At 44.5% G+C, this 12,922-nt stretch overlaps 1 protein-coding gene across 4 annotated transcripts in view; it reads left to right on the top strand.

The window, feature by feature from the left end:
* NUP214 (nucleoporin 214) overlaps nt 1–12,922 on the top strand; it is a 174,090-nt gene that overhangs the window by 100,182 nt on the left and 60,986 nt on the right. For all 4 annotated transcript variants that reach the window (XM_068248857.1, XM_068248861.1, XM_068248859.1 and 1 more), the window contains exons 21-23: nt 584–667; nt 3,925–4,206; nt 5,621–5,776. In XM_068248857.1, coding sequence (XP_068104958.1) covers nt 584–667; nt 3,925–4,206; nt 5,621–5,776 — 522 coding nt within the window. The remainder of the gene's footprint in view (nt 1–583; nt 668–3,924; nt 4,207–5,620; nt 5,777–12,922) is intronic.

Genomic DNA, 12,922 nt, shown 5'->3' on the forward strand with positions numbered 1-12,922 from the left:
AGTAGGTGGTGGCCGGCAATGGAGGAATTGCTAATGGCTGCCCCCAGTATAATCCTAGTTATGAAAAGAGAAGGGTAAAAAGCATGCACTGAAATGCGCATAGGCTTGAAGGAGTGTTTATTTATCTTTGTATGTGTCAGAGTGGTGCAACTAAATATTTTTAATTAAAAAAAAAATGTTTGGTTTGGGTCCGCTTTAAGGGTGGTTAGGCAGCTGGTCCTGAAATGATTAAAAACAGCATAATTGTGCCACCAGCTATAGTTGGTGGACTGGAGGGGAATAGTAGGTAATGTCTCTGGGAGAAGCACAGTGAGCTTTTTTGGGGGTTTCCCCCTGCGCCCAAATTTCCCAGCACCGTTTTTGCATGTATGCCCTATGGGATACTATTGTAATTTCTATGTAGGATAATGTGTTGCATTTAAGGCCCTCGATCTGCGGAGAACATCTAGAGATTTCAGCAGCGTGATTTCAGCAGTTCTTCTCAGCCACGTTTATAAATTTGGCATGTTTCTGAATCTGAACATCTTTTCATGTCTTCTAACTCTCTGGACAAAATTAATAAATTATGTTGTGTCCTTATTAGCCAAGATATCGCCAGCAAAGATGTTGCAGCTGAAAAACTTCCTAAGCAAGAGGAAGCCGCCAACTATTCGATCTCTCGCCCCAGGTAACATCCGTGTGTGTTCCTGTCTTACAGTGTATGATTGGTATCTCTGTCTGTACTTGCAAAACAAAAGTTTGCCTTCTTAAAACAGAAGGTATTTGCAATTATTCAGGTTGGTGAATATGCAAATCATCCTTTCTATTCCTGGAAGATAGCCACACCTCCATAACCGCTGGAATGCAATGATGTGTCAGCTTGTTAAATATACAGTCACAATAATCCATCATCAGTGCATGGCATGTATTAATGTGGCTCTATGGAGTAGGACGTGAAACACCCAGAGCCACAGAGTACCCAGCAAGCTCATGGGGAACCAGAACTCCTAGGAGTGTGTAAGGGGGCTGCAAAGGACCAAAAAGTCCTCTTACTAAAATGTTAAAGAAAAGCTGCCTGGGAGGGGGGGGGTGTACTCTCCTCGGTAGGGGGAGTCTCCGGATCCTATCGAGGCTTTTCCGTCCTCCTGTGTCCCACGGCGGCGGCGAAAATGCTCAGAGAACAGCGGGGATGTAAATATTTACCTTCCCGGCTCCAGTGCAGGCGCAGTATCGGCTCTCCGCTCGAAGATGGGCGGAAATAGCCGATTGCTGTCGGGCCGCTCTACTGCACAGGCGCAGGCGGACCCGACAGAGATCTGCTATTTCCGCCTATCTTCGAGCGGAGAGCCGATACTGCGCCCCTGCTGGAGCCGGGAAGGTAAATATAGCAAGCCTTGTCAGGCTTTTGTCGAGCATGGATTGCGGGACACTTCGGGGGAGCCAGCGCTGGATTGCCTGCAGCTACAGGGGAGGGGGAAGCCTCATTGGGACCCTGATGCTTCCCCCTCCCGAGGTGAGTACCCCCCAGGGGAATTTTTTTTTTTTTTGCAAAGTCTCTTAAAGAAAACCTGAACTGAAAATTAAGTCAAAATAACCATACACAAGTCATACTTACCTCCCGTGTAGTCTACGCCTCAATCTCTTTCTCCTTTCCCATGTCCTATTTGTCCACTGTGATCAAGGGAATTCTCTGTCCTCCATTTTGAAAATGGCCACTACCCCATAACAGCTTCCTGGTCAGCACACAGTTAAGCTGTAATATCACCCACTTGAGCCATAGGAAAACAGACATTACTTGGCACAGCAGTTGTTCTCTCAGCTATAACTGACAGCAACTGATAAATAACTGACAGCAACTGATCTATTTCATTTCTGACAAAATATTGTCAGAACTGGAAGGGATTATTGTCAGAAGAAAATGGTGCGGTTCTGAGAGGAATTGATGGCAAGGTAACTATGTAATGTTCATTTGAAGGTACCTCGTGTGTTTATTTTAAATAATTTTACTCAGTACAGGTTCCCTTTAAGCAAAACAAGTCTGCCTTTTTAAAGCAGAAGGTATTTGCTATTATTTAGGTTGGAGTGAGCATATGATGTTTCTGCGGATGGTCATATTAGTTAGCTAAATATACAGGCTGCGCTTTCAGCCCTGTCAGTGACTTTGTTCTCTGCCCTTTATGCAAACCAATCTCTCCATACAGACTAGTAGTAAACAATATGGTTTATCGGTGAGATCCACATACACAATTTCAATAATTATCACCCAAAGAGATCTTTTGGAAGCGATGTTTGTACAGATGAACTGTTTAGAAGCCTGTTCTGTTCTGTGGAGGGGGATGGGGCAGAATGAGTGAGTGGTGCCCTGCTGCAGGAATCACAAGGCAAGAACCATAATCATTAGTAATGCATCATAATAGATCACCAGCACCCTCCTCAGTGGGGTCAGGAGCGAAACCTACCTTAAAGAGAAACGGTGACCAAGGATTGATCTTCATCCCAATCAGTAGCTGATACCCCCTTTCCCAAGAGAAATCTATTCCTTTTCACAAACGGATCATCAGGGGCGCTGTATAGCTGATATTGTGGTGAAACCCCTCCCACGGGAAACTGTCAGGACCATGGTCCTGACAGTTTCTTGTCTGGGAACCTCATTGCATTGTGGGAAATAGCGGTTTACAGCTGTTTCCAACTGCCAAAAAATGCAAGCAGCAGCTACTTCCAGTGACATTACCTGCCAGCAGTAAAAATGTCATCATGTGATAAATGTCAGAATGTAAATCGGGGAGAGGAAAGATTTTACAGTGGGCAAACACTGACTAAATCATTTATACATAATTATTGATGCATTTTTTTTTTTTTTTAAATACATTATATCACTGGAGTTCCTCTTTAAAGGACCCCTGAAGTGAAGGCTGACATATAAATTTTTTTTCCTTTTGAATCATACCAATTGCCTGACAGTCCTGCTGATCTAGTGGGCTGCAGTAGAGTCTGAACTACACACCTGAAACATGCATGAGCCAAATCCAGTCAACAGACAAACACCTGATCAACAGGCTTGTTCAGGGTCTGTAGCTAAAAGCATCAGAGGCAGAGGATCAGCAGGACAGCCAGGCAATGTGTTTAAAAGGGAATATATACGGCAGCCTCCGTCTGCCTCTCACTTCAAGGGTCCTTTAAACCGTTAAAGAAAATCGGGAAAAAGAGGCTTCCCTCTACCGAAGGTAAGGATCTAAATTTGTGCATTGCAGTACAGTTCTATTCTTTATGTTCTCCTGGGCCCCTTTGTGCGGTTTCTGCCACTCCCTGCTGCAATCCTGGCTTGTAATTGCCATTTTTATGCCAGGTTTACAAACAAAAGACATAGCAAGTGATTGGCTGAGAGTAGCTCAGTGTGTGAGTCATACAGGGTGTCTCCTGTGGGCCTGGAGAGGGTGTGTATAGCTTCTATCCAATCACAAGCAGCACAGCACATTCCAGCCTGACTGCCTGAGCCCGACAGAGGAGAGGAGATTAGATCATATAACAGATATAATACAGCCACTGTGCAACTAGGAAAGGCTGCAGTAAGACAGAGCACATTAGAACAGCTATAAGAACTTATAGGATAGAATAAATAAGGCTCAACATTTTGTTACAGAGTCTCTTTAAAGGACTAGTTTTTATATAAGGTAAATATATTAGATCAGTTCCATATGGCTCTCTCTTAAGTAATGCTTCCCCCACACCTCTCCTTGCATTACCCCTCATCCCCACTATTACCCATTTCTGTGTGATTGGTGTGATTGCTCCACTCCCACATATGTGATCTGTACTCCAGTCTGATACAGCAAAAGACACCTAGGAAGCATTCATAGCACGCATTCCATACTTCAGATTTTTTGTTTGTTTTTTAAAATTGAAATTCACTTTTTTTTATGTATAATGTCCTGTTGTGTGTTTCAGCCAATCTCTCCCGGTCCGCCTTCCTGGCTCCAAGTTTCTTTGAAGATTTGGATGATGTGAGCTCAACATCTTCTCTGTCCGAGGCGGCGGATAATGAAGATGGCCTGATATCTGCTCAACAGGAAGCCTCCAGGCAGGAGACTCCACCCCCAGAGCCATCTCCGGTCCGACCGGCCCGCCACGCCCCCGTGACCCGTACAGTATCTGTGCAGCCAGGATTTGGAACACCATCCATTCCGTTTGGGAAGGCCCAGACACAAGGTGGTCCAGTTACCAGCACTCGTGAGTGTTAGACGGTGTCTAATGTGTACAGCAGATATAGGAAACCTATTTGTGCAGTGCTAAATGATATACAGCATGAGCAACTAGTTTGTCAGCCTGGTGCTCAGATGTTAGTTTTTGTTAGGTTGACAGTTCTCATTTTGTACCAGGGTTGTATAGCTAAAAGTTATGCCGCAAGCCCAGACGCAGTCCTATCACACCTCTTTGATCCTTTTTGTTTTGTGCCCATGAACTTGTTGTGTAATATACAGCATCTCTCATTCCACTGAGCATCTCGCCTTCCGGCACCTCCATCACTTCACAGCTCTCGCAACAGTAGCGTGTTCCCTCAAGAAGGCATTCTTTACATCTGTGCAGTCCGAGTGTGCCTAAAAAGGTACAGACAGGGGTGTAACAATAGACCCTGCAAGGGATGCAGCTGCAGGGGGCCCGTGGGGGGATAATTTTCTTTTCCCTGTCCTGAGACACTGACCACTAAGGGCACGGAGAAGAAAAAAACTTTCCGTTCTCTGCACAATTGTTCTAATGACTGCATCTGCTTAGCCACTGATGAGGAATCATACAAAGATTTGTAGACAGTCCCTATTCAGTGCGCAGCAGGTTCTTGTGTACAGCGCCCAGCCTCTCCACCCCCTCCCCAAGTGCTGTGTACTGTATTGATGCTTGAAAAGTCTGCAGAGCCAGTTCTGCTCCATCAGAGATGGACAGAGTGAGTGTAATAAGCTGAGGCTGGGAGCACACTCGTCTGTTGGTTATCTGTATGCGTTTTCTGCACAGCACGTGTGTCTGTGTATGTGTGAAAACCTGCACGTTTACCACAGAAGCTAATGTAATAGAGCAGTGATGGCTAACCTTGGCACTCCAGCTGTGGTGGAACTACAAGTCCCATGAGGCATGGCAATACTCTCACAGCTCTAAGCATAACTCGGGGAGGCAGAGGCATGATGGGATTTGTAGTTTTGTCAAAGCTGGAGTGCCAAGGTTAGCCATCACTGTAATAGAGAAAAGGTAAGGTAAGTGAATGCCTGCTGCACCCCACAAATCCCCCACACAATTAGCGAACATCGGTTCATTTGAGAAGTTTAAAAATTTTGTTCACAGTTCACTTTGAGTGATGAAATTCCTTTTAAGTGCATACAAAGAAGCAAAACGCATTTACATCATGGAACCTTATGATGTATGGACCCTCAGAAGCAACCAGCGCTTTATATCACAAGGAGTTGTCCTCTCCTCTCCGCCCTACCATTTCGCTCTCAATGCATCAACCCCCTGATTACACAAGAGGGAAGACGCAGGCCTGGGTGATTTTGTAGAACTTAAAAAGTTGAACATGACTTTTACTTTTTGTTTTTGCATAGTTGGAAAAAAAAATCGTGTCACCAAATACCTTGTTTTCCATGTGTCTTCTTTTCAGCTGCAGTGCCTGCACAGCCAATCAGAGTGATCCCACAGGGGGCAGACAGCACAATGCTGGCCACCAAAACCGTCAAACACGGAGCTCCCACTGTCACAGCAACACAGCAGGCGGCACAAGCGGCTCTGAGAAGGCAGATGACCAATCAGGCGCCAGGTATATACTGTCACTTCTTATGATTTACAGTACCACAAAAATATATATATATATATATATATATATATATATATATATATATATATATACAATGGTGTGAAAAACTATTTGCCCCCTTCCTGATTTCTTATTCTTTTGCATGTTTGTCACACTTAAATGTTTCTGCTCATCAAAAACCGTTAACTATTAGTCAAAGATAACATAATTGAACACAAAATGCAGTTTTAAATGATGGTTTTTATTATTTAGTGAGGAAAAAAAACTCCAAATCTACATGGCCCTGTGTGAAAAAGTGATTGCCCCCCTTGTTTAAAAATAACTTAACTGTGGTTTATCACACCTGAGTTCAATTTCTGTAGTCACCCCCAGGCCTGATTACTGCCACACCTGTTTCAATCAAGAAATCACTTAAATGGGAGCTATCTGACACAGAGAAGTAGACCAAAAGCACCTCAAAAGCTAGACATCATGCCAAGATCCAAAGAAATTCAGTACCAAATGAGATCAAAAGTACTGTAATTGAGATCTATCAGTCTGGTAAAGGTTATAAAGCCATTTCTAAAGCTTTGGGACTCCAGCGAACCACAGTGAGAGCCATTATCCACAAATGGCAAAAACATGGAACAGTGATGAACCTTCCCAGGAGTGGCCGGCCGACCAAAATTACCCCAAGAGTGCAGAGAAAACTCATCCGAGAGGCCACAAAAGACCCCAGGACAACATCTAAAGAACTGCAGGCCTCACTTGCCTCAATTAAGGTCAGTGCTCACGACTCCACCATAAGAAAGAGACTGTGCAAAAACGGCCTGCATGGCAGATATCCAAGGCGCAAACCACTTTTAAGCAAAAAGAACAAAGGCTCGTCTCAATTTTGCTAAAAAACATTTCAATGATTGCCAAGACTTTAGGGAAAATACCTTGTGGACCGACGAGACAAAAGTTGAATTTTTTGGAAGGTGCCTGTCCCGTTACATCTGGCATAGAAGTAACACAGCATTTCAGCAAAAGAACATCATACCAACAGTAAAATATGGTGGTGGTAGTGTGATGGTCTGGGGTTGTTTTGCTGCTTCAGGACCTGGAAGGCTTGCTGTGATAGATGGAACCATGAATTGTACCAAAAAATCCTGAAGGAGAATGTCCGGCCATCTGTTTGTCAACTCAAGCTGAAGCGATCTTGGGTGCTGAAGCAGGACAATGACCCAAAACACACCAGCAAATCCACCTCTGAATGGCTGAAGAAAAACAAAATGAAGACTTTGGAGTGGCCTAGTCAAAGTCCTGACCTGAATCCTATTGAGATGTTGTGGCATGACCTTAAAAAGGCGGTTCATGCTAGAAAACCCTCAAATAAAGCTGAATTACAACAATTCTGCAAAGATGAGTGGGCCAAAATTCCTCCAGAGCACTGTAAAAGACTCGTTGCAAGTTATCGCAAACGCTTGATTGCAGTTATTGCTGCTAAGAGTTGCCCAACCAGTTATTAGGTTCAGGGGGCAATTTCTTTTTCACACAGGGCCATGTAGGTTTTGAGCTTTTTTTCTCACTAAATAATAAAAACCATCATTTAAAACTGCATTTTGTGTTCAATTATGTTATCTTTGACTAATAGTTAACTGTTTTTGATGAGCAGAAACATTTAAGTGTGACAAAAATGCAAAAGAATAAGAAATCAGGAAGGGGGCAAATAATTTTTCACACCACTGTATGTGTATGTATGTATGTGTATATATATGTGTGTGTGTGTGTGTGTGTGTGTGTGTGTGTGTGTGTGTGTGTGTGTGTGTGTGTGTATATATATATATATATATATATATATATATATATATATATATATATATATATATATATATATATATATATTATTCCTCCTATCAGTTCCATTACCTTTAGAGTTTAAAGAGACTCTGAAGTCTCGTACAAATCATGTTTTTAATTAAAAAATGTGTTTAACATACTAGCCCTACCTAAACTGCCGCATCCCCGCTGCTGTACACTAACTAAATCCCCCGCAAACTCCCCGGGGGGCAATCCGGGCAGCGCTTCCGTGAGAGGCAGAGCTATGAGCCGCAGCTCTGCCTCTCAGCGCGTCTGTCAGCCCGGATCGCTTCCTCTCCCCGCCCCTCAGTCTTCCTTCACTGAGAGGGGCGGGGGAGAGGCGGAGATACGCTGCTGATAGATGCGGATGGAGGCAGAGCTGGGGCTCATAGCTCTGCCTCCAACAGCAGCATAATCCAAGACAGTCGTGGATTTTGCGGGGGAGAGGGAGGGGGGAGTTAGATAGATTTCAGCGGCGGGGATGCGGCGGTTTAGGTAGGGCTATGATAAACCAAATTTTTAATTAAAAACATGATTTTTAGGAGACTTCAGTGTCTCTTTAACCACTTGCTCACAGCCGATGGGCGGCGGCGGCAAAGTGTACGCCGAAAGGAACGCAATACGCCCAAGGGCGTTGCGTCCTTTCAGCATGCCGGGGGAGCGATCGCGTCATTGACGCGCGCTTCCCCCGGCAACTGGCTCCGCCCACCCGCGACGACAACCCGCTGGCCGTTCTGAAGCGCCGGCGGGTTGTTAACCCCACGATCGCCGCTACAAAGTGTATAATACACTTTGTAATGTATACAAAGTGTATTATACAGGCTGCCTCCTGTCCTGGTGGTCCCAGTGTCCGAGGGACCACCAGGGCAGGCTGCACCCACCCTAGTCTGCACCCAAACACACTGATCTGCCCCCCGCCCCCTGATCGCCCACAGCACCGCTCAGACCCCCCCCCCCCTGCCCACCCACCAGACCACTGTTTGCACCCAATCAACCCCCTAATAACCCATCAATCACTCCCTGTCACTATCTGTCAACGCTATATTTTTTTAAATTCCCTAAACTGCCCCCTGGGGACTCCTGATCACCCCCCCCACCCCTCAGATTCTCCCCAGACCCCCCCCCCCCCCCCCGTGTACTGTATGCATCTATCCCCCCTGATCACCTGTCAATCACCCATCAATCACCCCATGTCACTGCCACACATCAATCAGCCCCTAACCTGCCCCTTGCGGGTAATCTGATCACCCACCCACACCATTAGATCGCCCGCAAACCCGCCGTCACATCACCTCCCAAGTGTATTGTTTACATCTGTTCTCTTCTCTAAACACCCACTAATTGCCCATCAATCACCTCCTATCACCACCTGTCACTGTTACCTATCAGATCAGACCCTAATCGGCCCCTTGCGGGCACCCAATCACACGCTCAGATTGCCCTCAGACCCCCCCTTATCAATTAGCCAGTGCATTAAATACATCTGTTCTTCCCTGTAATAACCCACTGATCACCTGTCAATCACCTGCCAATCACCTATCACCCATCAATCACCCCCTGTCACTGCCACCCACCAATCAGCCCCTAACCTGCCCCTTGCGGGCAATCTGATCACCCACCCACACCATTAGATCGCCCGCAAACCTGCAGTCAGATCACCTCCCAAGTGTATTGTTTACATCTGTTCTCTCCTCTAAACACCCATCAATCACCCTCTGTCACCACCTGTCACTGCTTCCCATCAGATTAGACCCCTATCTGCCCCTAGGGCACTCAATCACCCGCCCACACCCTCAGACCCCAGCCCTGATCACCTTGCCAGTGCATTGCTTGCATCTATTCCCCCCACTAATCACACATTGAGACACCCATCAATCACCTCCTGTCACCCCCTAGCACACCTACCCATCAGATCAGGCCCTAATTTGCCCCGTGTGGGCTCCTGATCACTCGGCCAAACCCTCAGATCCCCCTCAGACCCCCTTCCGATCACCTCCCCAGTGCATTGATTGCATCTATTTTCCCCTCTAACCACCCCCTGAGACACCCATCAATCACCTCCTGTCACCCCCCTAGCACTCCTATCCATCAGATCAGGCCCAATACAACCTGTCATCTAAAAGGCCACCCTGCTTATGACCGGTTCCACAAAATTCGCCCCCTCATAGACCACCTGTCATCAAAATGTGCAGATGCTTATACCCCTGAACAGTCATTTTGAGACATTTGGTTTCCAGACTACTCACGGTTTTGGGCCCGTAAAATGCCAGGGCAGTATAGGAACCCCACAAGTGACCCCTTTTTAGAAAAAAGACACCCCAAGGCACTCTGTTAGGTGTATGACGAGTTCATAGAAGATTTTATTTTTTGTCAAGTTAGCAGAAGTTGATTTTTATTGTTTTTTCACAAAGTGTCATTTTTCACTAACTTGTGACAAAAATAAAATCTTCTATGAACTCACCATACGCCTAACGGAATACCTTGGGGTGTCTTCTTTCTAAAATGGGGTCACTTGTGGGGTTCCTATACTGCCCTGGCATTTTAGGGGCCCTAAACCGTGAGGAGTAGTCTAGAAAACAAATGCCTCAAAATGACCTGTGAATAGGGCGTTGGGCCCCTTAGCGCACCTAGGCTGCAAAAAAGTGTCACACATGTGGAATCGCCGTACTCAGGAGAAGTAGTATAATGTGTTTTGGGGTGTAATTTTACACATACCCATGCTGGGTGGGAGAAATATCTCTGTAAATGGACAATTGTGTGTCAAAAAAAAATCAAAAAATTGTCATTTACGGAGATTTCTCCCACCCAGCATGGGTATGTGTAAAAATACACCCCAAAACACATTATACTACTTCTCCTGAGTACGGCGATACCACATGTGTGGCACTTTTTTGCACCCTAACTGCGCTAAGGGGCCCAAAGTCCAATGAGTACCTTTAGGGCCCTTTTCCACTAGCAATTGCTAGCGTTCACGCTGAACGCTAGCGATTGCTGAATCGCAATTAGCGGCGATTCCCCGACGTTCGCGGCCGCGATTTTGCTATGCTATGCACTGCATAGCAAAATCGCGGCAAATATCGCTCCGCCGCGCGTTCGCGTTCCCGACAAAAACGAATCGCGGTAGTGGAAATGACCTACCGCGATTCCTATGTTAAAAAGCAAACCGTAGCGATTGTAAAATCGCTAGCGGTTTGCGTTTTTGCGATTCAGCCAGCGCAAACGCGCTGGTGGAAAAGGGCCCTTAGGATTTCACAGGTCATTTTGCGATATTTGGTTTCAAGACTACTCCTCACGGTTTAGGGCCCCTAAAATGCCAGGGCAGTATAGGAACCCCACAAATGACCCCATTTTAGAAAGAAGACACCCAAAGGTATTCCGTTAGGAGTATGGTGAGTTCATAGAAGATTTAATTTTTTGTCACAAGTTAGCAGAAAATGACACTTTGTGGGAAAAAAAACAATTAAAATCAATTTCCTATTACTTGTGACAAAAAATAAAATCTTCTATGAACTCACCATACTCCTAACGGAATACCTTGGGGTGTCTTCTTTCTAAAATGGGGTCACTTGTGGGGTTCCTATACTGCCCTGGCATTTTAGGGGCCCTAACCCGTGAGGAGTAGTCTTGAAACCAAATGTCGCAAAATGACCTGTGAAATCCTAAAGGTACTCATAGGACTTTGGGCCCCTTAGCGCAGTTAGGGTGCAAAAAAGTGCCACACAGGTGTTATCGCCGTACTCAGGAGAAGTAGTATAATGTTTTGGGGTGTATTTTTACACATACCCATGCTGGGTGGGAGAAATCTCTGTAAATGACAATTTTTTGATTTTTTTTTTTGACACACAATTGTCCATTTACAGAGATATTTCTCCCACCCAGCATGGGTATGTGTAAAAATACACCCCAAAACACATTATACTACTTCTCCTGAGTACGGCAATACCACATGTGTGGCACTTTTTTGCAGCCTAACTGCGCTAAGGGGCCCAAAGTCCAATGAGCACCATTAGGCTTTACAGGGGTGCTTACAATTTAGCACCCCCCAAAATGCCAGGACAGTAAACACACCCCACAAATGACCCCATTTTGGAAAGTAGACCCTTCAAGGTATTCAGAGAGGAGCATAGTAAGTCCGTGGCAGATTTCATTTTTTTTTTTTTTTGTCGCAAGTTAGAAGAAATGGAAACTTTTTTTTTTGTCACATAGTGTCATTTTCCGCTAACTTGTGACAAAAAATAAAATCTTCTATGAACTCACCATGCCTCTCAGTGAATACTTTGGGATGTCTTCTTTCCAAAATGGGGTCATTTGGGGGGTATTTGTACTATCCTGGAATTTTAGCACCTCATGAAACATGACAGGTGGTCAGAAAAGTCAGAGATTCTTCAAAATGGGAAAATTCACTTTTGGCACCATAGTTTGTGAACTTTTACCCAAACCAATAAATATACACTGAATGGATTTTTTTTTTCAAAGGCATGTAGCACAATAAATTTGGACAAAAATGTACACAGATATTTTACTTTATTTGAAAAATGTCAGCACAGAAAGTGAAAAAAATCATTTTTTTGGCAAAATTCATGTCTTTTTTGATGAATATAATAAAAAGTAAAACTCGCAGCAGCAATCAAATAGCACCAAAAGAAAGCTGTATTAGTGACAAGAAAAAGAGGTAAAATTCATGTAGGTGGTAGGTTGTATGAGCGAGCAATAAACCGTGAAAGCTGCAGTGGTCTGAATGGAGAAAAAGGCTCTGGGGTAGAAAGACTGTGGTCCTCAAGTGGTTAAAGCCCAGATCCATGCAGACACTTCTGCCATCAGTAGTTAGAGGGTGCTGAATTTACTATAGTGGTTTTGGACTTAGAGACACTGTAGTGACATATTTTAGAATGCAGTAAATTATTCACGATACACTTGGTTTGCGAGCACAATTCGTTTTGGAAACATGCTTGTAATCCAAATTAATATAATTATATAATATTTATATCAAAGCGGATTTCCCCATAAGAATTAATAGAAACTCAGTTGATTTTTTCCACAATCCAAAAACAGTTATAGTAAAATAGTATAAAATAAAAATGTAAACAAGACTTTACCCATAACGAACAGAATCATTGCCATAAGTTGGCTCACCCCAACCTTTTTTGTGTGTGTGTGGCTTTAACAAGGAACTTATCCAATGACCGTTACTTTTGAGGATTTCATGGAAATGTCTTTGCATAGTCTCTACACTCAGATTAGGTACAATTTAATGGACCACTATCTCGAAAAAAAAGTAGGTAGTTAAAATCTGACAGAACCAACAGGTTTTGGGCCAATCCATCTCCT

The sequence above is a fragment of the Hyperolius riggenbachi genome, chromosome 8 (genome assembly GCF_040937935.1).
Source record: "Hyperolius riggenbachi isolate aHypRig1 chromosome 8, aHypRig1.pri, whole genome shotgun sequence".
NCBI lineage: Eukaryota > Metazoa > Chordata > Amphibia > Anura > Hyperoliidae > Hyperolius > Hyperolius riggenbachi.